Raw genomic sequence first — 22856 nt, 5'->3', positions numbered from 1 at the left:
GAGGACTTGCCAGTTAATAGTTCCATTTCTGTAGTTCGAAAAAGAAAGGTCAGGAGCGGAGAATTGAGATGGGCTCCTGGAGAAGGTTGGCGAACCGTCGTTTAGGCAGATAAATCCGGCCTCCCGGGTGGAATTCTCAACGCTGCGGCCCTTGCGATCACAGATCGGACTTCCCCAGATAGAAGACCTAGCGTTGAAGTCCCCGCCCACTATTGAGGGTATGTCAAGCGAAGCCGCGAATTCGAAAAACTTTTTTGTGCCCGATTTAAACTGTGAAACTGTTGTTGATGGCGGTGCATATATGCTAAAAATATTGAAATTGCTCTTGAGGTTTAATGTTTTTATTCCTAAAATTTCCAAATCGTTCTCTATTTTTAAAATGCTGAATTGAATGTTTTTCCTGACGTAGATGCCAACCCCGCCGTAGCCGTCCACTCTGGGCCTGCAGAAAAAGTTATATTCTAAAATGCTGCAGTCCGCGTTGTTCAACACCCAAATCTCTGAGAGGATGGCAATATCTATTGCGTTGTTGTCTAGGAACATTGAGAGGAGCTGTTTGTTGTTGTTGTGTGTCAGACTTTGAATATTTAGCTGAAGAATCTTCATTGTTTTGAGAACCAACTGCCATCCCTTGGGCAATCTGACGCCTATCTAGTTCTGCGTTGGAAGCATTGACAAATTCTCTAATTTCCTTAATAAATTTATTCGCTAAAGAATCCCCTTTAATGATGTTGTTTGGATCAATCAGGAACGCTGTGAGTTTGGCTCCTAGTGCGTTTAGCTTATCCTGGGCCAGAGAAGATGCCACATATGAAGATCTCACAAATTTCTCGCTCAATTGGACGTATTCTGAGTTTATTGAGTTCTTCCACTCTGCCATGTTGGCTGCTGCCTTGGCCGCCACTGCGTTCCGGGCGGCAACCCTATTGGATTTGGTCACTTCCGCGAAAGATGTGACAGAATGAATTTCCCTGGCGGACTCTAAGCTGTTATTCAAGGATTCAGGGGGGCGGTTAGATTGCCAACTGGGTCTAGGAAATTCCCTTTGATCCCTTGGGTTGGGGGCAGTTCTATCAAAAAGGATCGGATATCTAGCCCTGAACTCAGCTCTAGTTAGGTTTTCCAGTGTCATACACTTTTGAATGGCGAACGCTTTTTTCCTGGCCTCACACTGCGGGTGGGTGGCAGCATGTTCCCCCTTCCAGTTAGCACAGACCAGCCCTGAGCAGATAACATCTTTGCTGTGATCTTGTCCGCATTTGAAACATTTCGCTCCACTCTTGCAATGCTGCGCCAGATGGCCAAACCTAAAACACCTGAAACATTGATTAAGCTGAACAAAAGGTTTCACTTCTACTTTAGAATATAGAAAATTGATTTTGGTTGGTAACTGCTCTCCTCTGAACCAGAGTTTCACCCTGCCAGTAGGTACACGTTCTCCCGATGCTCTATCCCTTCGCGTAATCCGAACTATCTCCTCAATTGGGATATCTGAGGTTACAAGCTCCGCTAGCTGTTCCTCCGAGTAGTGCCCGGGGATCCCAAAAATTAGTCCTGCTTTTTGGACGAAGTGCCTAAAGATTCGGGTTGAGTACCCTTGAGCAGCGAAAACACTGTTTTCCACTAGCCCGTTTGCACACTCCGCCGACCCGCACACAATCTTGCACCTGCCATAGCCCATTCTAGCAACCTCCTCGATATCGCTAATGCCTTGTTTCAGCAGCAGATCGGATAGATCAAACTGGTTTATAGCAATTCTGGCATTATTCGCACTCATTTTGTCGATACAAACAATGTATGGACCTTTATGCCCCTCATAATACTTGTTAACGATGATTTTGCGGTTACTTCCGTTATTCGTACTCACAGAAGCCACACAAACCGCGTCAGTCTTCTCTCTCTCTTTCGTCGTAGAGATGTTTGATGTCATGCTTGTTGTCGTGTTCGTGGACATGTTTGTCGACACGTTCGTCGACAAGTTTGGTTTCTTGCACAACGGTGCAGAAGCCAAAAGCTGCGGAGCCGTTTTTGCCGCCATTTTTACTCCTACCCGCATGGCGGATTTAGCTTCTCCTTCCCTTTTCTTCAGCGTTTCCGTGCGAATTTTAACTCCAGTCGCCTTCTCCGTGGCCATCCTTGTCTTTCCTCTGTTTGCCATGCTTCTCAGGATCCAGGTGCTTAAACTGATTTCATGAAAATGCCGACTACAGATTTTGTTTGTGCTGCTGCGTTCCCGCGTTTTTTGTTGTTTTTGTTCGCCGAGGGCGATTTGTATTTTTTGGTGGTTTGTTGTTTATTTCGAGATATTTCCACGCAAAACGCGATATGACATACGTCTGATCGGTGGTATTTTGCTATTATTATCAAGTGCAATTATTATTAAACTTTTGGTTGATATTTTTAATAATGAATTTATTATTTAAAAATCAGGAGCGCACGAGTCGGTGCCAGTGTGACCGTGAAATGTACAAGATGATTCTTAAAATGAATTTAAAAAAAAAAACTTTACAAACAAAATTCTTTGTTTTAGCCTTTTATCATTTTTTTTTCCAATTTTTAGCAAGTGTGATACCGTTTGCTTTCGTTGGGAAAAATCCCAAATTCCCAAAAGTCCTCAAGCCCAAAACAACACTACCACCCCACAAGCTAGGACAATCTATTAAATTTTATTTTCAACGGTATATAGAAATCCAATAAAAGCAAGTATTAAGAATACACCAGTTAAATAGAAAATTGATCCATCAATCGTATAAAATTGTGTGGGCATGGCTAAATGTTCTATCTGGCTTATTACGAAACATTAAAATTAAGCAATATAAGTTTCCAATCCTTGATGGAGAACGATTAACCTATTATAAGGGGATATTTAAATTTTCCACCGAAAATAATGAAAATTTAATCATTTTAGCGTAGTTCAGGTAGAGTTCGTGGGGTTTTTTGCAAGTTAAAGGGAAAGATAGGGTGGATCTACAAGAAGAATTTACAATCGTCAATAGTTTTCGCCATTTGTCTCAAGTAGCTGAACTATTTAAATAGAGGGGGCATAAGTGGGATAATTTCGGTTTTTCAGCATACGAGACGGTATATTGTAGTTGAAAAGCATAAACAGCAATTGCCGTAGCAAGAAAACAAATCAAGTATTTAAAACAAACCAGTCAAGTAGAAAATTGATTCCTTAATCGGATAAAATTATGTGGGCAGTGCTAAATGTTCGTTTTAGATAGTAATATTCGACGGAATATCAAAAACGAGGAATATGTAAAATAGAACTGGAATTCGTCAGTATATTTACGGTATATTTTTAAAATGAGACGGTATATTTTGGTATATTTCTGAGGGTCGGACGGTATATTTTACACTGCACCCCACAAGCTAGCACACAATTTTCTAGTTCTCGCCCGAAAAATGTTCGCGTTACGTGCTGCCGCTAAAGCCGATAAGAATTTGCTTCCATTTTTGGGGCAATTGTGTAAGTACCTATTATAATCATGGATATTATGTACTAAACTTGGATCGGGCCACAGTGGTGACGAAGAAAGCAACATAAAAGAATGTGTAACATAACGTAACATTAATGCGAGATGGACATAACCTTAATTTGCGATTTTTCTCTTACGATTGAATGGAAAAAAATGATTGCATAATAACTGAATGTTTGAAATGTTTCCTGAGAGACAATTGTCGTAGTTTGGATTAGAGCAATCATTTCATTATCATGTTAGATTGTCAATCTTTTTGGTATTTCACATATACAGTTATATCCAGTTTTATAAATTTGTAGTGCAGTTAAAATACATACTTCAAATTAAATGAGAATTTTGCTTCATGGAATTTCTTAAATGAAAAAGGTTTGAATTATTGATATATTAAAAATTATTTAAATTTAATCGTTCTTGAAGAAAGTCGTGACGTAATCTTACACATCCATGTACATATGTATATATATATATGTATATATTCCTTGCGAATATTTCATCCAAACTATCGTTCATAATAAATAATAGTAAATAATTCATACATATCCTGAAGAGATTTAATTTTTGAAACCATCTTTTTTAGCTCGCAGCCATGCCGCTAAGGCAGCTGTCAAGGCAGCCTCAGTTGCTAACGGAAAGATTGTTGCGGTAATTGGTGCTGTCGTTGATGTTCAGTTCGATGATGACTTGCCACCAATTTTGAATGCTTTGGAAGTTGACAACCGCTCCCCACGTTTGGTGCTCGAAGTGGCTCAGCACTTGGGCGAAAACACTGTGCGCACTATTGCCATGGATGGTACTGAGGGGTTGGTTCGTGGACAGAAGGTTCTCGATACTGGCTATCCGATCCGTATACCAGTTGGTGCTGAAACTTTGGGTCGCATTATGAACGTTATTGGTATGTTTCAAATAAGTCACTCATAGTTTATAGATCGAACAATGTAATGTTGAATGTTTTTTTTATTTTAGGCGAACCTATCGATGAACGTGGGCCGATTCCAACTGATAAGACCGCCCCCATTCACGCAGAAGCTCCAGAGTTTATTGAAATGTCCGTTGAGCAAGAGATTCTCGTCACCGGCATTAAAGTGGTCGATCTTCTGGCACCCTATGCCAAGGGCGGTAAGATTGGTCTGTTTGGTGGCGCTGGAGTCGGCAAGACTGTGCTGATTATGGAGCTGATCAACAACGTAGCAAAAGCCCACGGCGGTTACTCTGTTTTCGCCGGAGTAGGCGAGCGCACCCGCGAGGGAAATGACTTGTACAATGAAATGATTGAAGGTGGTGTCATTTCCCTCAAGGATAAGACATCTAAGGTGGCTCTTGTCTATGGGCAAATGAACGAGCCCCCAGGCGCCCGAGCTCGTGTGGCTCTTACTGGTCTCACTGTGGCCGAGTATTTCCGTGATCAGGAGGGACAGGATGTGTTGCTTTTTATTGACAACATTTTCCGGTTTACTCAAGCTGGCTCTGAAGTGTCCGCCTTGTTGGGTCGTATTCCATCGGCCGTCGGCTACCAGCCCACTTTGGCTACTGACATGGGTTCTATGCAGGAGCGTATTACCACCACTAAGAAGGGATCTATCACCTCTGTACAGGCTATTTATGTACCAGCTGATGATTTAACTGATCCCGCTCCAGCTACAACTTTCGCTCATTTGGACGCCACTACTGTACTGTCACGTGCTATTGCTGAATTAGGTATATATCCTGCAGTCGATCCGCTTGATTCCACTTCTCGTATTATGGACCCTAACATCATTGGACAAGAACACTACAACGTTGCTCGTGGTGTGCAAAAGATCTTGCAAGATTATAAATCTCTTCAGGATATTATTGCCATCTTAGGCATGGATGAACTTTCTGAGGAAGACAAACTAACAGTCGCGCGTGCACGCAAGATCCAACGCTTCTTGTCGCAGCCATTCCAGGTCGCTGAAGTCTTTACCGGACATGCTGGTAAACTGGTTCCATTGGAACAAACCATTAAGGGCTTCTCACAGATTCTGGCTGGCGAATATGATCATCTGCCGGAAGTTGCTTTCTACATGGTTGGCCCAATTGAAGAAGTAGTTGAGAAGGCTGATCGTCTGGCAAAGGAAGCTGCCTAAGTAATTACACTGGAATACGAATAATAAAGTGAATTATGCATTGAAGTTTTAATAGACACTGTAACATCAACTTAAATTCTATAAACGAGAAGAACTCAATAAAACGTATTTAAATCATAGTCATTTCCTTATACTGGTGCAAGTTCCTATAATTTTGATCAGGTGTTTTCAGCACACGCAAGGAAGCACCGACTATACTAAAAGGAGAAATGTAGATTTCAAGGGGTTCTAGCTATATTGTGGGTGCGACACATTATGTTGAGACCCATCTGAATTTTCCATTGCGGTCTTGGTCTCGCCCTCTTGCTCCCTCAAATCGGCAAAATGGTCATATCTATGTTACTAGATTGCAGAGATACTTTGCGATCGGAGAGAAGAAAACCATTTCCCTCGGCTGACTACTACCAAAGACTATACAATACCAAGATGTTGCATGAGGAACAAATTCTTTTTCAATTTTCGTTTGACGCTCATTGGTACGGGCGCGCGGGGCTATTACTTCAATTCTCTTTTACGCTACCTTCGCCTCCGAAATGCTACTCGGCTTCGTCAATGCCTCGGTCAGCGTCGAGTCGGTGTGTCTCGAGAGAAAGAATACAAAAACAAAATATGAATCGTCTGCGTGCCGAAAGCGTAGGGCAGCGTGGTCGCTGATGTCTTTGGCGCGGCACAGTGGGGACTCAGCAGAAATAGTAAAAAAATTGTATGAGTGCTTTAGATAAATTTTCAAATAGTTTTAGTTTAGAAGATATAAGCACTCAAAGTTTAACATTTTTTCAGTGTGCAAATATTTATTGAACTCATATTCACTAACTAATTTAGCAAGCTGAGACGGCCAAAGGTCCCTGTGCCGCTCCAAAGATATCGGCGATCCGCGACCACCGCCTCGACGGTGCTGAGGCTCGAGAGTCCAGAATTGCCGAACAGACGAAACCGATGGGCAGCGGGGTCGCGGTAGAGACGAAGTACAGGCGAAAAGGGAATTGAAACCCCGCGCGCTCCCTCGTGCCAATTGGGTTCTAATGTTAGGACCCGCCATAGAACAGCTTTTTGGTCGCTCATGCAACATCTTAGTATTGTATAGTCTTTGCTACTACCTTGTCTCTATATCTTTCTCTCCATCGTTGAGTGTGGCGACCCCTGACATGCATTCATATGTACTGTAAGAAGTTACCCCATCTCATCCTTATAATGCTCTCATAACATTTTTTGTCTTCCTGGGTCATGTTTTGAAAATTACTTATAAATCGACCATGAAGGATATCATAGTTTTCTTCTGTAAGAGCTACCGTCTCGTTCTCATCTCTATAACTACGGCAGAAATTATTGTAGTCGTTAAATTGTTTGAGTGTAAAACACTTCTGTCTAAATCTTTGAACCCTGTTGTAATCGATCGTTCTGGATATGTATATATTACAAACGACTTTCAGTAAAAAACTACATCATCATATATAGAATTACATATGTGTTTTCCGCGTTATGTCATCAATTTAAAGATCCACGAAGGTATTTGGTATAATTTTTATTAAATATGCATGTGTATTTTATAAATCATAATTATGGAATAATTTATTAATATTAAGAATTATTACTGTTAAATTTTCATTATGGGTTGGCTCTAATTGTTTTTAAATATTGGGGACATCGACGTCCGCGAAAAATGTATAAAGGCAATTTTTATTTATCATATCTCTTTACGGGTTTCGAGAGACGCATTCCATCAATTTTTGTAATTGGTAAACATTACTGGGTTTACCTTAGGAGCTTTTCGATAAATTTAAAGTTTCAAGAATTATAATAGATTTTCCTTTTATATAAGTATATATTATATATATTATTTATTATTTAAGAAGACGTTTAAGTCCTAGAAAAATTGATCATACAAACAGCATTTATTTGTTGAAATATATTCTTTTTTGATTAAAACTGATAACCATGAGTGATTTTTGGAGAAATAGGAAAAGTAGTGGTATTAGTAATCTATTTAACCCATGATGTAAAATCAATCGAAAATAATAATGTGAATAGTAGTAATAATATTTGAAACTCTTTTACTTTTCTTTCAAAATTTCATAATGTATTAACTCCTGTCTTTTAAAAGCATTTACCTATAATTTGTTTAATTTGTTTTCGTGGACAAATACTTTAGCAGAGGAGGGATCAAAATGTAAGTACACATCCATACATACATACTTATGTATATCCAAAGTATACGTCCCGATTTTATGAGCCAAGAACATATGCTCTTGTCCTAAACAAATGTGCATACATACTAAAGAATCCATATCCCACAAAATATGACAATGTAATAGGTGGTTTCCAAAAAATTAAGAGGATTGGATCAGGGAAAATTATTTTTATCATTATGTGTGGATGCAGTCTCAGAACATACAATTACTCTACTCCTGCCCTGCTCACAATAAAAGATACACTTACACATGATATACATACATATTTAGAGGCTTAACCTAAAACACTTAATTTGATCTAAATTCTGAACTGGAAAAAATCTGAAAATTATCTCATAATATTATCTGTAATGTAATTATCGTAGGATAAATAATCTCGTCGCTCTGCTTTTTAAATTGTGTTGTAACTTTTTTAAAATTTTTTATGATATTGAAATTTGCATATAAAATTTAGATAAATCATATTACTTATTAGAAGACCATTATTTTCATTTATGTAATAATAAAACCTCTATTTAATTCTTGTCTTGTCGAAGATGCACTGCATCCCCAGACGCATGAATCATTAATTCATATGTATAAGGTACATATGAAATGGCTAGGATGCGGACAGACAGGCGATGTATGATGTATGTACGTAATGGTGATGTAATGAATCATGAAAAGCATCGCCAAATCATTTCCATCTAAATTTTTTATAACAATTAGCTAATTTATTTGGATTTAAATTTATATATATTTCTTTTCTAATTTTTAAATGCTATTTTGTAATTATCTAATGCTTTACACTTTCGTGATACATTTTATATTAAATTGTGTTATTAATTTTTGGTTTTATTCACACATTTATTTGCGATTACATATAATCATACTTATGTATGCTATATATTTGTGTTTATGTATTTTACGAACGTGAATAATTAAGTGCTTATGCAGATAAACAAATGATTATAAGTATTCAGATACATACATTAACAATGTTTGCAGGCATTTTTAGAAGAGTAAGTAAAGATTTATTAGGTTTTTATAGTTTTCGTATTTTTTTTGTTTTTTGCCAAAGTCTCTGATGGTCAGTACGACTTTGCATAGGCAAACCAGGCCATTCTAGAAACACATTCCCACATTAAGATTTACAAACATGATGTTCTCCAGTTACATATTTTACTCCCACAGATATGTTGGCTACGAAACGTAGTTTTCATTATATACTGTTTTTTATGTTTAATCTTTAACTTTCTGTGGAATTTATAAGCCTTGACTTGGACTTTCACTTTTCTTCGACTTAGATTGTATTTATAAGAATATAAATATAAACATAAAATAAATATTAAATATAATTTAGACAAATTATCAACTTTACAATAAACTTTTGTATATGTAAGACACCATTTTTGTGTCAACTGCAAATGAATGTAGCACATTCAACTGCTTGAACTGCACAACTAGACTTTTTATCTTTGGTGAGATGAATGCAATCCATATTGATGCAACTTATTTCTGTGGTATAAAATCGAATGTAGTAGCTCCACTTATTTTTCCTGATGCGCTTCGGTGAAAGTGAACATTTTGCCATTTGTTATCGCGTTTATGCCAGACGCGCGTCTCCTCTGACTGATGGGTATGAGCATGTCCTTGTCTGTGATTATAAGTGCAGAAAAAGACAATTAGTCTGTGAATACTTAGTGTAAAAATTCAGCTATACTTACTTATCAATGTACTGTGTTAGCCTGACGTATGCGATGCAAGCGGCCTCTTCACCCAATAAGTGTACATGGGGATTCAATATTGTTGTGTTAATGGCTTTACAATTCTTACCAAGAACTGAAAGTAAAAATGGTGTCATGTAATATTGTTAAATGTGTTCCCACTTATGCTTACCGTTTTCAAAGTAAAATTTGTGGAAATCAATTCCTTCGACTAGGTTACCTAATGCTTCTGGCTCGAAGGCAGTTAGATGAGGGTCACAAATTTTACTGAAAGTAATTTATAAAAATAATAATCATGTCATGGTCATTGTAATCCAGTACAATTATTAAACAAAAATCATAAACTTACGTGTATCCATCAAAGTCACCACTATTTATTGCTTCAATCAGCTGTTCAGTGATCTTTATTATCTCTTGTCGTCTAGCTGCTTTGTATATAGTTGAAAGGTAAATTTGCAATTATTTTGTATCATACATTTACTTATTTTATTTATTGTTTTTAAAATGTATTTAAAAAAAAGACCTGTAAACTGACTGACTGACTCTCGATTAGGTTCGTTAATTCTTTCGATTCTTTTCTTTGCTTTCTATGAATATTATAGATATTCGATAGGATGAAATTAAAACTGGATTGCTTTAAAAGTGTATATCATACTATTTAATAATATTTTTTCTCAGGAATAAATGAACGCAACTAAAGCCATAAAATGCATACAAACTTTCGCATATTAATGGTGCAGAGGACTTTTTTAGGGAAAATGTAAGGTTAATCCCGACTTAAAAGAAAACTTAAACATTATGAAACCAGAATAATTGATTATACAAAACAGTTTTTCTTGCTGGTTTGTTTAAAAAACACAAAATAGTTAGTTATTATCAGATTTTTCACATTGATAGTGCCAGTTTGTTTCCTTTAGGGGCAATTCGATTAGATGACCCGACAACAAGTAAAGACTCACGACATTTGTATATTTCATGCATTTCCTTTTAAAATGTTTTGAAAACTTTAAAAATATATCGAAATAGTTGTATTTTTTACGCATGCAATACCCTATAAGATATAGAAAACTTATATACTCAATTATACCTATTCTATATGCATATAAGTGGTTTGTACATTATAAAATATTATCTGCCTTCTTTAAAACTACCATCCTTGTAGCAATTATACTGCGTGTCAGACACCAGAGTCCATAAATATACATAATAAAAGTTCAAAAAATATCTTACACATTATCTACATATACGGTTTCGTTGTATTGTATTCTTTTTTTTAACATTAGCTACGTACTTTAAATAACCTTGCCGGAATGCTTACCTTTGCCTGTTACATGCATATTTATACTATACATGACTCTACATTTATACCCGACACTCAGTCTCACTCAGTATGACTACCGCCCACCCACCAAAGGGCGCAAACATTCACCACGAAGAGTGTGTTAGAGAGACAGAAAATAAGTTAGCACGTGGACGACGTTGCGTAACCACTGAAATTTGATTTTTTTCTCTGGCTATAATAATAAATTGAACAGATTATAAAATAGTCTGCTAGATAGCTTGTTCTCTACGATTCTGCGTTTTTGGGTTTTTCGTATCTTTAAAGTTGTGGATTCCACATATTTTCATCTTTTGGGTTGAAAGAATCTTGATTCAGTATGACATCACACGAGTCTGGGTACAAAATTTCGTTGCTCTAGAACAAGATGGATGGACAGACAGACAGACATGGCTCTATCGACTCAGCAATTGTAATATCAGTTATTTTACAAGGTCACTGTAGAGAATTAGAAAAACTTACATTCCGGCAAATTTTATGCAATTTTGAAGCTACTTATCTGAAGCTGTATCTGGGTGCGGTTTAATCTTGAAGCGGACAAAGAACCTTTTCCCATATTTGCTCTTTGGGAAGAGGGCTTAGTTTTCAAGATATTTCAACCAAAAGAAACATCTCTAGTTTTATGTTACTAATGGTATCACAATCGAATGACTAGATGGCATAGTTACGTTCGATCACCACAAAGTCCAAGATAAGATCTAGCTAAACCATCTCCCATTAAAAAGGTAAACGAAATAATAGGACGAAATTTGTTCGAACCTTTTCAGTACGCCAGCACAAACCTCTCGAGATAAACATCCAGATTAAATACCGAAATTAAAATATTCCAGGGTAGCGAAAGATTGTTTTTAATTCTTTGGATAATTTACATAGTATTACAAATTTTGTCTCGTTAACAATAGCATTATTACTTGCCATTTGTTTTACCCAATATGTATGTATGTACGAGGATCTATGTAGGTTCAGGATAAGATTAGATAAAGGAAAGCAAAAAACATTTTTTGTTGAAGATATTCGAATCTAAATGTTTGCTTGACTTGATGTGTAGTCAAAATTTGGGGGTTTTTTACAAACTTAATTTTCGATCAGATCTGCTCTTTGAATATATTATTTTACTCATCCTGCTTAAAGTTTTATTTTAAATAAATTAAATATTTTTTCACATGCATTTATACAAGCATAATGTCTATTAAGAATTATGTATATCTTAAATCATTGATTGTTTTTACGGAATATTTATAGGTGTGGAACCAGTCAGCTTACGTACTCATTGAAAAAGCGAGTGGTGGCTGGCTTTAACATTTTGGGCATACACATGTACGTACCTGAGGAGCACTGTGAGTTTCCAGAAATTTGCTGGCAAGTTTTAGCAGGACACACTATCCTTATTTCTAAAACACACATTTGTATTGTTTCCGTGAAACACGTAAAAGTCAATATTTCATAACATATTTATTTTTAGAAAATGAAATCATAAAAAAATTATTTAGGGTGTCATTTTTTAACAATGATTTGTAGAATATAAATGGAATCTCCTAGCCTAATAGTACATGTATTAGAATGGTACCCCCTACGAGCTGCCAATGTTTTTGGTATATAAAATCCACTTACAAATCTATGTGTGTATTCGCTGTGTACTTTCAAAGAAAGTTGACCCCTAGTAGAACAAATAATGTCTGAAAGAAATTCGAGTAGACGGACTCGATGCAAACTCGTAAGTCCCAACCTTAATCGGCATAAACCCCAAAAACTAAGCATTGATTTGCAGAGTGATAGCAATTATTAAAAAAATTTGAATGGACGATTCAATTCCCTCAAAGGTTTGCACTGTTTCTAATCTTGACGTTTAAAAAAGCTGGCATAAAATGGTATGCACACTAACACTGATTGGACTTATCGTATAGTTGGTCCTGGTGTGGCGGACAAAAAACCACTCTGCGAAAATCCTTTTTGTTTTGCTGATCGAACTGCTTGGGTATCGAAAGCTTGGGATCCTAAGGTTAATCGTTCCTTCTTATTAATTCTCGTATTCCACCTCACTTCAAGTACAATCCAGACTGCAAGACAGGGATAGCATGACATAAAACGGTAAACTAGTATTGGGAGCCGTCCCGTATCCACAGTGCTATCAGTTGAAGAGCTCTGGCACTCTTTGTGCCAAAACGATGTTCTAGCCAAATTATACTTTCCCCGACTTTCCCGACTTCAAAGTCAAATACATATGTCTATCGCTATAGATTGAAGTCTGGTGGAATACGACAAACAACACCGCGAGCCCAAAAACACCGTAAAAAGTGTATGCGGTAGTGTTATTACAAATGGAGTACATGTAAGTATTTATTTGTATACTCTTTCAGATGGTTTTATAATTCAAAATATTCTTTCAGTTTTTAAGCTAATACTTTCCACTCGCATTTTATTTCACTGCACGAAAAATAACAAAAAAGGACTAAAAGAAATATTTTTTTTGTATCTGAAGATAATTTATCACAAAAGTGAAATAACAAATTCATATAAACATCTCAATATCGACAAGGACTGATATAGGTATTGATTAAAAGCGTCGACCCAAAGATAATTTTTTTGTAATGAGTTACATATGTTATACGTAAGCATTACTTTTAGACATTATTTTTTCTGCGTTCACCTTTCCATCATTTTTTGTAGGTACATTTTGCACATTTTTACGTAAATTCATGTAATTAATTTCTATTCTAGTAAGTACTTTCCGAAGAAAAAATATTGTTTCCGATACAAACTCCGACCCATCTTTACCAAATTCTTTTCTTAGTGTGCCTCCGCTCAACACTACTATTTGGACCATTGATTTGTCAGCCTCTTTGTCCATATGTCGATCAGAGAAGACCGTAAATTACGCAAGTTCGTAATTCTGGTAATTTGTATGTACATACCATACACTAGGTGCAATATTTAGTGTCAACAGGTCAACCCCAACAGCCATAATAGTGTAAAATTAGTTTGAGTCGGAGTATTTTAATATGATAAACCGACATAACTTGATTGCGAAATGACTAACGACCGGGGTAGCCTTTACCGAGGTTTAGTGGTAGAATCGACGGAGTTAATTGTGTTCTTTATATTTAAACTGATATTTACAAATGTCTGGAGTATTCGAGACGGTGCCATTTTGCTAAATTTCGAATACAAAGTTCTTCGATTTTTTTTGACTCTCGACTCTTGAATATCTGCAATGTTATACAAATTGAATTTTTATGTAATATTTTTCAAAATGTTTTTAATATACATATGTATGTTTTTAGTTGATAGATTGCTTGGTGGAGTTTCATACACAATACAAGTCATAAGATCGTAGGGGGTAACACGATTACGGGTAGGACACGCGCAAAAGGAATACTCGTATATGGGCATTTCATGAAAGGACGGAAAATATAGTTCGGCAAGCCAAAATAATTACATATTACACAAGTATATTTATATGAACATTTTTTGGTTTACTATCCTTAGTATTGAGTCCAAAAATGTGGATTCTGCCCAAGTCAGTACCGTTCAGTTGAATTATTTAGATTGACGTACTTCACATGTACGGTATGAGTACGCTTATCACGTTCTGTAAATAACTGATTTAAGTATCTCTGATATTTAAATAAGAGTCTAATCGACTCGGCGACTAATGTATGTAGTTATTTAAGACGTGTAATTAAGATATGTTTGTATTTAGTTGCATTCAAACTTCAATCCAAATGCAGAAGATACATTGCTGAAATAAAAATCAATATCAGACCATTTGGGATTGATAAAAAATTCTTGCGTTTGAATTTACATATTATATGTACGTCTGTACAACATATGTACATATGGAATAACATCTGAGCATGTTGAAAGGTTTCATTCTACAGTTTTATTATACACTGGCAAGAAAGGATCTTCAACACTAAATACATATTATTTCCCTATTGACAATACATACGAGTAGTTGAAGCTCTACGAGACATGCCGATGCATGGCTTCCTAACAAATTAGCCTAAGCCTAAGCCTTGATTAATGCGAAATAAACATATGATGATGAAATTATTAATTGTACATATGTATGTGTCAAAATTTTTGAAAAATATTTGAAAAACCCAAAAAATGTGTGTTAACATTTACCTTCGGGCTCTTTCGATATGACTGTGGTACTGCGATCAACGATTCCTTTTTTATCTTCTAGGAAAAACAAAAAAAAAACGAACAAATTTCATATTTGAAAATGCAACTTGATTTGTTCCAATATTATGTAATTTATGTGAATGAGTTTGATGTGTGTTTTAGATTTTATTGTGATTGATTCTAGCTAATTATTACAAGTGGATTCGAGTTTCGATGAAAAGCAATAGCTAAACAAATTTAGATAAAACGATATTTTAAATTATTATTAGTTTATACTCATTAAGTATCACAAGTTTTTTAGTTAAACAAATATAATCGTTTGATAAAACTTTTGCAAAAATTTAATCATACCGAATAGTGACAGAAGTTTTCAAGGTTAAGAAGAACAGGTGCTCCAAATCACCAATTGATTTTTAATTATTTTAAATAATGAATGACGATACATGCATAGTTTAAATTAAAAAAGATCGGTTCGATTTTATAGGAAGACAAAATAGTTTTGTACCAACTCTTATTTATGTATTTATCTAGCTAAATTTTCAATATCAGCTGCAATTTGTTTTCTAAATGAAAGTGACATTCAATCTGAATGTCATACCGCTAGTTTCCCTTATTATTTAAGAATGTAAAAAATTACGTTGAATATGGTGAAATATTAAAAAAAGTTGTTATATTGATATCAAATTTGAATAAAACCATTTTGTATAACAACATAAAAACTTGCGAAAATATGCAACCAAAAAAAAAAAAAACAATCCATACACATCTAATTTTGGGAAAACTGAAATAATTGAAAGTGGATATACACTTTTGTCAGATTCTGCACCAAACACATATGTATACCATATACTATTTCAGAGATTTATTATTTGTTAGCTCCCCTGATAAAATTTGTACATGTAAGAAATTCTATGTAAAGGATTATATGTATATCTATATAATTCGTTTTTCTATAGTTTACACTATGTTTAGCCTTGAGTAATGCACTAGCGATTTACCAAAACCTATTATGCTAAACGAGATATCATGTGGCTTTCATTCACAACATTCATCGCGTTATATGTAAAAACAAAGTAAATCTAAGTTTTAATAGTTACCCTTTATGTCGTCGTCTTCAAGGGTGGTGCTAGAGGAGTCAGTTGATTCCTTGACTTGAGATCCGTCACCCTTTTTGGTTATCATGCTTCTGCCTGTAAATAATAATAGTATAATACTAGTATTCTTCCGGAAAAACCCTACTCTCTACAGTTGGCCCTATGTTGAATGCCTCTCGAGTCTCTAGGACACTATGCGAAAATGGCAGCTATATGTTAAAGTTGGACATCATCAATTCCTACTTCCTTATGTGAAAATATAAAGGGTCACAGTTTACTTTTATAACTGTTTGTGCCCATAATTTTAGATATTTTAAATTCAATTGCAGCGCCACTGCGTGACAAAAAGCAAATCAATTTTTACCGAAAAAATCTAAAAACTTCGGGGCGATGAAAATTGTGTTCGTATTTTTATACCCGATACTCAAAATGAGTATTGGGGTATATTAGATTTGTGGTAAAAGTGGATGTGTGTAACGTCCAGAAGGAATCGTTTCCGACAGCATAAAGTATATATATTCTTGATCAGCATCAATAGCCGAGTCGATTGAGCCCTGTCTGTCCGTCCGTCCGTCCCCTTCAGCGCCTAGTGCTCAAAGACTATAAGAGGTAGAGCAACGATGTTTTGGATCCAGACTTCTGTGATATGTCACTGCTACAAAAATATTTCAAAACTTTGCCCCGCCCACTTCCGCCCCCACAAAGGGCGAAAATCTGTGGCATCCTCAATTTCGATGATACGAGTAAACTAAAAACGCAGAATCGTAGAGGATGACTATGAGTTCAAGGATCTCAGAACCTATAAGAGCCAAGGCAACCAAATTTGGTATCCACACTCCTGTGATATCGGACCTTGACCATTTTGTGTCAAAATTTCGCCACACCCCCTTCCGCCCCCGAAAAGGACGAAAATCTGGGGCATCCACAAATCTCAGATCCGCACTTTTGTTAGATATATATGTATATAATATAATATAATATAAAATATATATCTCAGAATTTCGCCCCACCCCCTTCCGCCCCCACAAAGGACGAAAATCTGCTGCATCCACAATATTGCAGATTCGAGAAAACTAAAAACGCAGAATCATAGATAATGACCATATCTATCAGATTGCTGAATCTGGATCAGATCAGATCATTTTTATAGCCAAAACCGACGTCACGCTCAGACTGATTTTCTGTCTCTCTCGCACGAACTCTTTGTCGTGTCGTTTAATATTAGAGGCGTCTGCCGGAGGAGAGCCATACTGACTTAGTATCGGGTGTAACTGTAGAGTTGCAGTGTCCGCAGCAACTCACAACGTTCCCCCTCGTTTTTTTTTTTTTATAAAATTACTTACTAGAAAAATTTCTAGTAGCCAGCATTGTCGTAAGTATAGCTCCTTTAAGCTTGCGACGTGCATTAAATTTCTTGAGACAGTCCACGGTTTCTTGACGATGCACAACAGATGCCACACGTTCCCTTTGCTGAAAATACGGAGATGATATAATATATAAAATATAGATACGTATGGGCGGCCACTTACACAAATCCATGGGTGCTTCAGAGCCTCGGATGCGGTTATTCGTTTATTTGGATTCACAGTTAGCATTTGATTAATTAAATTTTTTGCTTCTGGTGTTACTGTATCCCATTCTGGCGAGGGATACTAAAGATATTAATAATAATTAAAATTTATTGACATGAGATAAGTAAAAAAAAAGGTACTTACATCGTAGGCTCCTGCTTTTATCTGGGAGTATAATCTATGTTGGTCTTCATCCCAAAATGGTGGATAGCCCACCAACAGTATGTAAAGAATTACTCCTAAGGAGAAATAAAAATTAGTTACTGGACTTTGTAAAACAACTTATTGTTAATCTTGTCATGATGCTTATACGAGTATGCATGCGTAATTAGCTTCAGAAGAAATTCCATTGCTTACCACATGCCCATATATCTACCGATTTTCCGTAGGGCTCCTTTTTTAATACCTCCGGCGATAGGTAACCCGGTGTGCCAGCAAATCCAAACCAGGCCTGATGGTCGCCTTGAACTTCAATGGCTAGACCAAAGTCAGCGAGTTTCACAGCTGCACCCTTTGCCTTACTAGCTAATAGTAAATTCTCAGGTTTCAGATCTCGATGCACCACACCGTTTTGGTGACAGTGATTGACCGATTCCAATATTTGTTGAATACAATGTGATGCATCAGCCTCTGAATAAAATTCGCGTGCAACAATGTCTTCGAAAAGTTCACCACCAGTTACACTGAAAATGTATGTATGCACAGTCAATTTTGTTGATTTCTTGGCTTTTATATTATTTTTAAATTTTAATTAAATTACTTATACGAATTATAGTAATTAATAGAGCTTAAAGCTCCTACATCAATACAAATATTTTTGCGTTCACTGTTTACATATTCATACATAAATGAACGTAGAACTCGGAGGGGAAAGGATGAAGTATGAATCTCAATAAACAATAGTCAAGTCATTTCTTGAGAGATCCGAAAACATCTACATATCATACGAAAAATGTTACAATACAATAGTTTTCGGTAATAGACAACGGTAAAAAATTTGGAAATTGTTTTAAGTTTGAACTTTAATAATGCTTACAGATCAAAAACAAGATAATGATAGTTCTCCTCCTGGATACTGTCATGCAATCTCACTGAAATATATAGTTAAATTATAATACACAACTAACATTAATTATAACATGAGACATACCAATATTTGGATGGTGTAATTTTCGGCAGATCCTAGCTTCACGTTCTAGTTTTTGAAAATCTTAAAAAAAAAAAATATTTTATTTATTAATATATATTAACCTTGTGAACATAAGAACAGTCTGCTCGGTACTCTTTACTCCATGACCACATGGATGGCTGAGATAAATGTACATATTCTTACCTCTTGCTGTCAACTTTTTGGTATTTATAATCTTTGCAGCAAATTCAAATCCAGTTGATTTTTGGACACATCTTTTTACTATTGAGAAGGCACCCCTACAAAATCGAATAATTTTGTGTACAAGTGCAACATTACAATAGTCAAATGAACTTACTTTCCTAGCTCTTCTTTGATGTCGTAATTGTCCGAAAAACGCGTACAGGCTGCTGGAGCAGCCATCGCGATGGCACACTTAAGAAAATCTATTTCGGCAATAAATTGTCAGCAAGGCGTTGTATAAAATTGCCTCAATCTCTGTGATTTTGCAGTTTGGCTATATTCCACTTTCAAAGTTGTTAATTTTTGCCTTTGTAGTGATTAGAAAATATAAATACATTAATGGAATTAAAGTTCGAGTTTAATACAACAAATAAAGTACAAATCAACGTACATATGTATATGTATGTATAAACAAATTTATAATAATAAGACAGGTTAGACTACCGGCACAGATCTCAGCTCTCGTTAGTGTTTTGTGTTTCCGCTCTATGACGAACATATGTATATATTTATATACATCAGTACATTCATAGACCGGTTCGGTTCCTTTTGAATAATAGAACAATGGATAACAAAAATTTAAGTAAATTCTTTAATAGTTTTATGCAAAAGATATTTTTTATGCAATCTTTGACTTGTTATTGTTATCGGAACTATACAATTTTCTCTCCCATCACTAGAAGTAGAACCTCAATGAACGCAAGAAACAAATAATTAGTTTTCCTACGTTTTGATTTGGAGGCGGCATCGTTTGTAAAAATAAAAATTAAACTGTTTTTTTTTTTTGTTTAGACTAGTGACAATTATTATTTTTAAATAAATAATTGCTCCGCTCACATGTATTTGCATACACTACTAAAAATATGTATATGTATATTCATAAAGTTACATATGTATGGATTTGTTCTTTCAGGCACAATGAGACTATTGTTTTAATAATTCAACTTTTTTTGGACCATCGAAGTTCGATTAGAATTACATACATATGTACATACATATATGAAAATATGTCTTCGGTAGCAATGAAATATCACGTACATGTACATGTATACATATATGTATGTGCATACGTTTGCATATTGGGTCCTAAGGTGCATTGCGAGCTTTTGGTCAAAATCAATATGCCGATTCGAGAATAGAATACATGGCGATAAAATTACTAACCAAGCTTAAGATATAAACAAAACCTTCTACATCCAACTAGAAAAGTTTTATATTTTCGACCTCGCATATGTACATATGTTCTGCATGCTTACATGCATAAACACGTGTATTATATGTACATATGTTCCTTTGATAGCTGGTTTCCAGGCACTAGGAAAATATAAATCAATATTCAAGTCCCAGAAAACTTTTAAATAAAAATAAACCGGTGCAGATTTCACATCAATTTAAAATACACTGGTTCTTATACATATACATACATATGTACATCTAAGAAATGTATCATCTATAATTAAAAAGTATTAACTGTGCAATGCTTGTGCGTATTGCTATATAAAGTAATATCTCTGAATAGCACATATTATATATGAATATATTGAATATTTAATGTATCAAATTTACCACTGAAGCGACAGGTGTCTTAGAGCAATGTTGATCCATTACTGAAAAACGGCACCGCATCATGTCAGAATAGCTACAATTCGGTTCATAGTAATGCACATCCATACATATGTATGTATGCATGTGCATACTGCCCAAGAGTTGATATTCGGGAGCAAGTTTATGTATCCTGATTTTCTTGCACGGGAGCTTTTTGATTGAGCTTAATTTTAAGACGCCCCGCCCCCAATAAGGATGCCACATGGATATCTGTGAGGACATTAAATAAAACTTGTTGCGATTCATCTAATTTTTTAAATTTTGTTTACCACAAGGGTTTTTACCAATGAACATACATATGTATGTATGTATATAAATATACGGTATTTTAGGCCTTTAATCATGTTTAAGAATATTCCATCGTGAGTTTAATTTGTGTACAAAAGTACATATTTAAAGATGTTGCTATACACACACACACAAACCAGTGTATATAAGGCTGTTTCCTTGTGACAAATGTCCATATTGCTTGCGCATGAATATTCCAAATTTTCCAACCTCCGTTGCATTTATATTTCTAAGCAATTCTATTTATTACATTTTGTTCTATACAGGCCTGTGCCAGGTTTAAATAAACATATTTTAAATTGAACTCACTGGCATATGTATGAAATATGCAATTAATTTACATATATGTACGAGTATACATACATACGTACATAGATACATAAGTATCCTTTAAAATATAGGGGCGAGGCAACTAAAGTTGTGTCAACCGAATTGTAACTTGGTGGACAAACACGGTTATATACGTTTCACATGTATACCATAAATATATATAAATATATTTATATTTTAGCCTAAAATAAAACATATAAATATATGTACCTACATATTTGCATATGGTTATATTTTTGAATTTGAGATGTCTTATATATATATGTCGGTAGATGAGAATAAAGCACATAAAAATGTGTGTGTGTATAAATGTATGTACACATGTTCAAATCTGTATAAATATTATATTTAAAATATACCTTATAAATGAACGTTATGATGTATTAATTTGGTTCACTAAAAACAATGTATTACGAATACATATATTAGTGAATCGGGGAATCAGAAAATGTTAATTATGACAATAGTTAAATGTCAATACGAAAAATAAAAGTTCCGATATGCGAACATACATATGTATGTCTATGTATAAGTTTGTATGATATAGCGAACTGAGAACACACGACGAGTAAAAATAGATATAGAAATTTAAAGAACGTCCGTTTGCTTGAAATTCGAATTCAATACTGAATGACGAGACTTTACAGTCTCGTTTGGTTCGATTAAAGTAGAAGTGCCGAGCAGAAAAGCTTCGTGCTGAATTTTTTCCCTGACTTTCGTGTAGCAAAATTAAGACTTACGGCCACGAAGGCCATATTTGCTGCAGACATACAATGCTAGGAGTATGCGCAGTGATGTTTCCATATTCCAAACTTTCTTTACGTCGAATGCAGTCGCTTGGTTCTAACAAATTCAAATTGGTGTCGAAAGCTATTTTTTTGACCAGACAGAAACAAGACGTGGGCCGGTAAAGCCTCTTTATCGGGATAAAATTAAAACAGGAATTTTGATTAAGATGGATAGATAATATATTTGTATTAACGAGAACTCATTAAAAATGCCAAAACAAATTTTGTGATATTTTTTTTTTTTAAAACAATAATTGCGGTATTAATTTTTATATACATATTTGGTAGTTGGTACTGACTGGTGTCACAGCTTTCAAACGAAATAATTTGAAATGAACTGGAATGTTATGGTACTTAGTCAGCATATATGCGAGCTTATGATATATGTAATTTATACAATATTTTTTATATGTAATCATCTATCGCTGTTCGCAAAAGGGAAAAATTGATTTTTTGGCAAAAATAAATTCGTACAAATCGATCGATGGGAGATTGGGAGATTTAAAAATGTGTTATGTGTTTGATTTTATCTGTTTCCATTTTTCTTTACATTTTTTTACATCTGTCTCTTTTTTTCTATTCTCACACCAACATAGCGTTTTATCCCACTCCTTCAAAATTGTGGATCCCACAGATTTTTGTCCTTTGTGTGTGGGCAGAAGGCGCCGGGGCGAAATTTTTAAATACAATACAATACAATAAAATTAAAAGACCAAGCGACGCGATGGTCATACGCGCGGAACCCAGATCCCAAATATCGATATCAGATTGAAGGGAGCAGACGCAAAACGCGCGTCGGTTAAACTGCGGTGGAAAACCAAACCAAGTTGTGGAATTGGCGCCAATATTAGTGTGGAAA

At 35.3% G+C, this 22856-nt stretch overlaps 2 protein-coding genes across 12 annotated transcripts; one reads left to right on the top strand and one right to left on the bottom strand.

Moving 5' to 3' along the window:
* Positions 1–3390: 3390 nt before the first annotated feature.
* Positions 3391–5706, top strand: LOC6602544 (ATP synthase subunit beta, mitochondrial). The gene is made up of 3 exons (XM_002027537.2): positions 3391–3469; positions 4060–4374; positions 4446–5706. Exons 1-3 carry the CDS (start codon positions 3406–3408, stop codon positions 5585–5587), a joined length of 1521 nt encoding a protein of 506 aa, XP_002027573.1. The 5' UTR covers positions 3391–3405; the 3' UTR covers positions 5588–5706.
* A 2883-nt stretch (positions 5707–8589) lies between these two features.
* LOC6602545 (calcium/calmodulin-dependent protein kinase type II alpha chain) lies at positions 8590–21645 on the bottom strand. 11 transcript variants are annotated; one of them, XM_026990965.1, is made up of 16 exons: positions 21569–21632; positions 19102–19293; positions 18948–19042; positions 18765–18824; positions 18651–18705; positions 17972–18297; positions 17759–17853; positions 17573–17695; positions 17387–17513; positions 16047–16139; positions 14950–15006; positions 12147–12212; positions 9832–9910; positions 9655–9749; positions 9483–9597; positions 8590–9412 (listed from the first exon to the last, which is right to left on the bottom strand). In XM_026990965.1, exons 2-16 carry the CDS (start codon positions 19164–19166, stop codon positions 9268–9270), a joined length of 1596 nt encoding a protein of 531 aa, XP_026846766.1. In that variant the 5' UTR covers positions 19167–19293; positions 21569–21632; the 3' UTR covers positions 8590–9267. The 11 variants fall into 11 exon arrangements, with proteins under 11 accessions (XP_026846766.1, XP_002027574.1, XP_026846767.1 ...); XM_002027538.2 differs by having other exon boundaries at positions 9832–9907; XM_026990966.1 differs by lacking the exon at positions 14950–15006.
* Between the last annotated feature and the right edge of the window lie 1211 nt (positions 21646–22856).

This window comes from Drosophila persimilis, unplaced genomic scaffold, assembly GCF_003286085.1.
Source record: "Drosophila persimilis strain 14011-0111.01,24,50 unplaced genomic scaffold, DperRS2 tig00000652-arrow-arrow-pilon, whole genome shotgun sequence".
NCBI lineage: Eukaryota > Metazoa > Arthropoda > Insecta > Diptera > Drosophilidae > Drosophila > Drosophila persimilis.
Note: the sequence above shows the minus strand (reverse complement) of the source record. Positions and strands in the feature narration are given on the sequence as shown.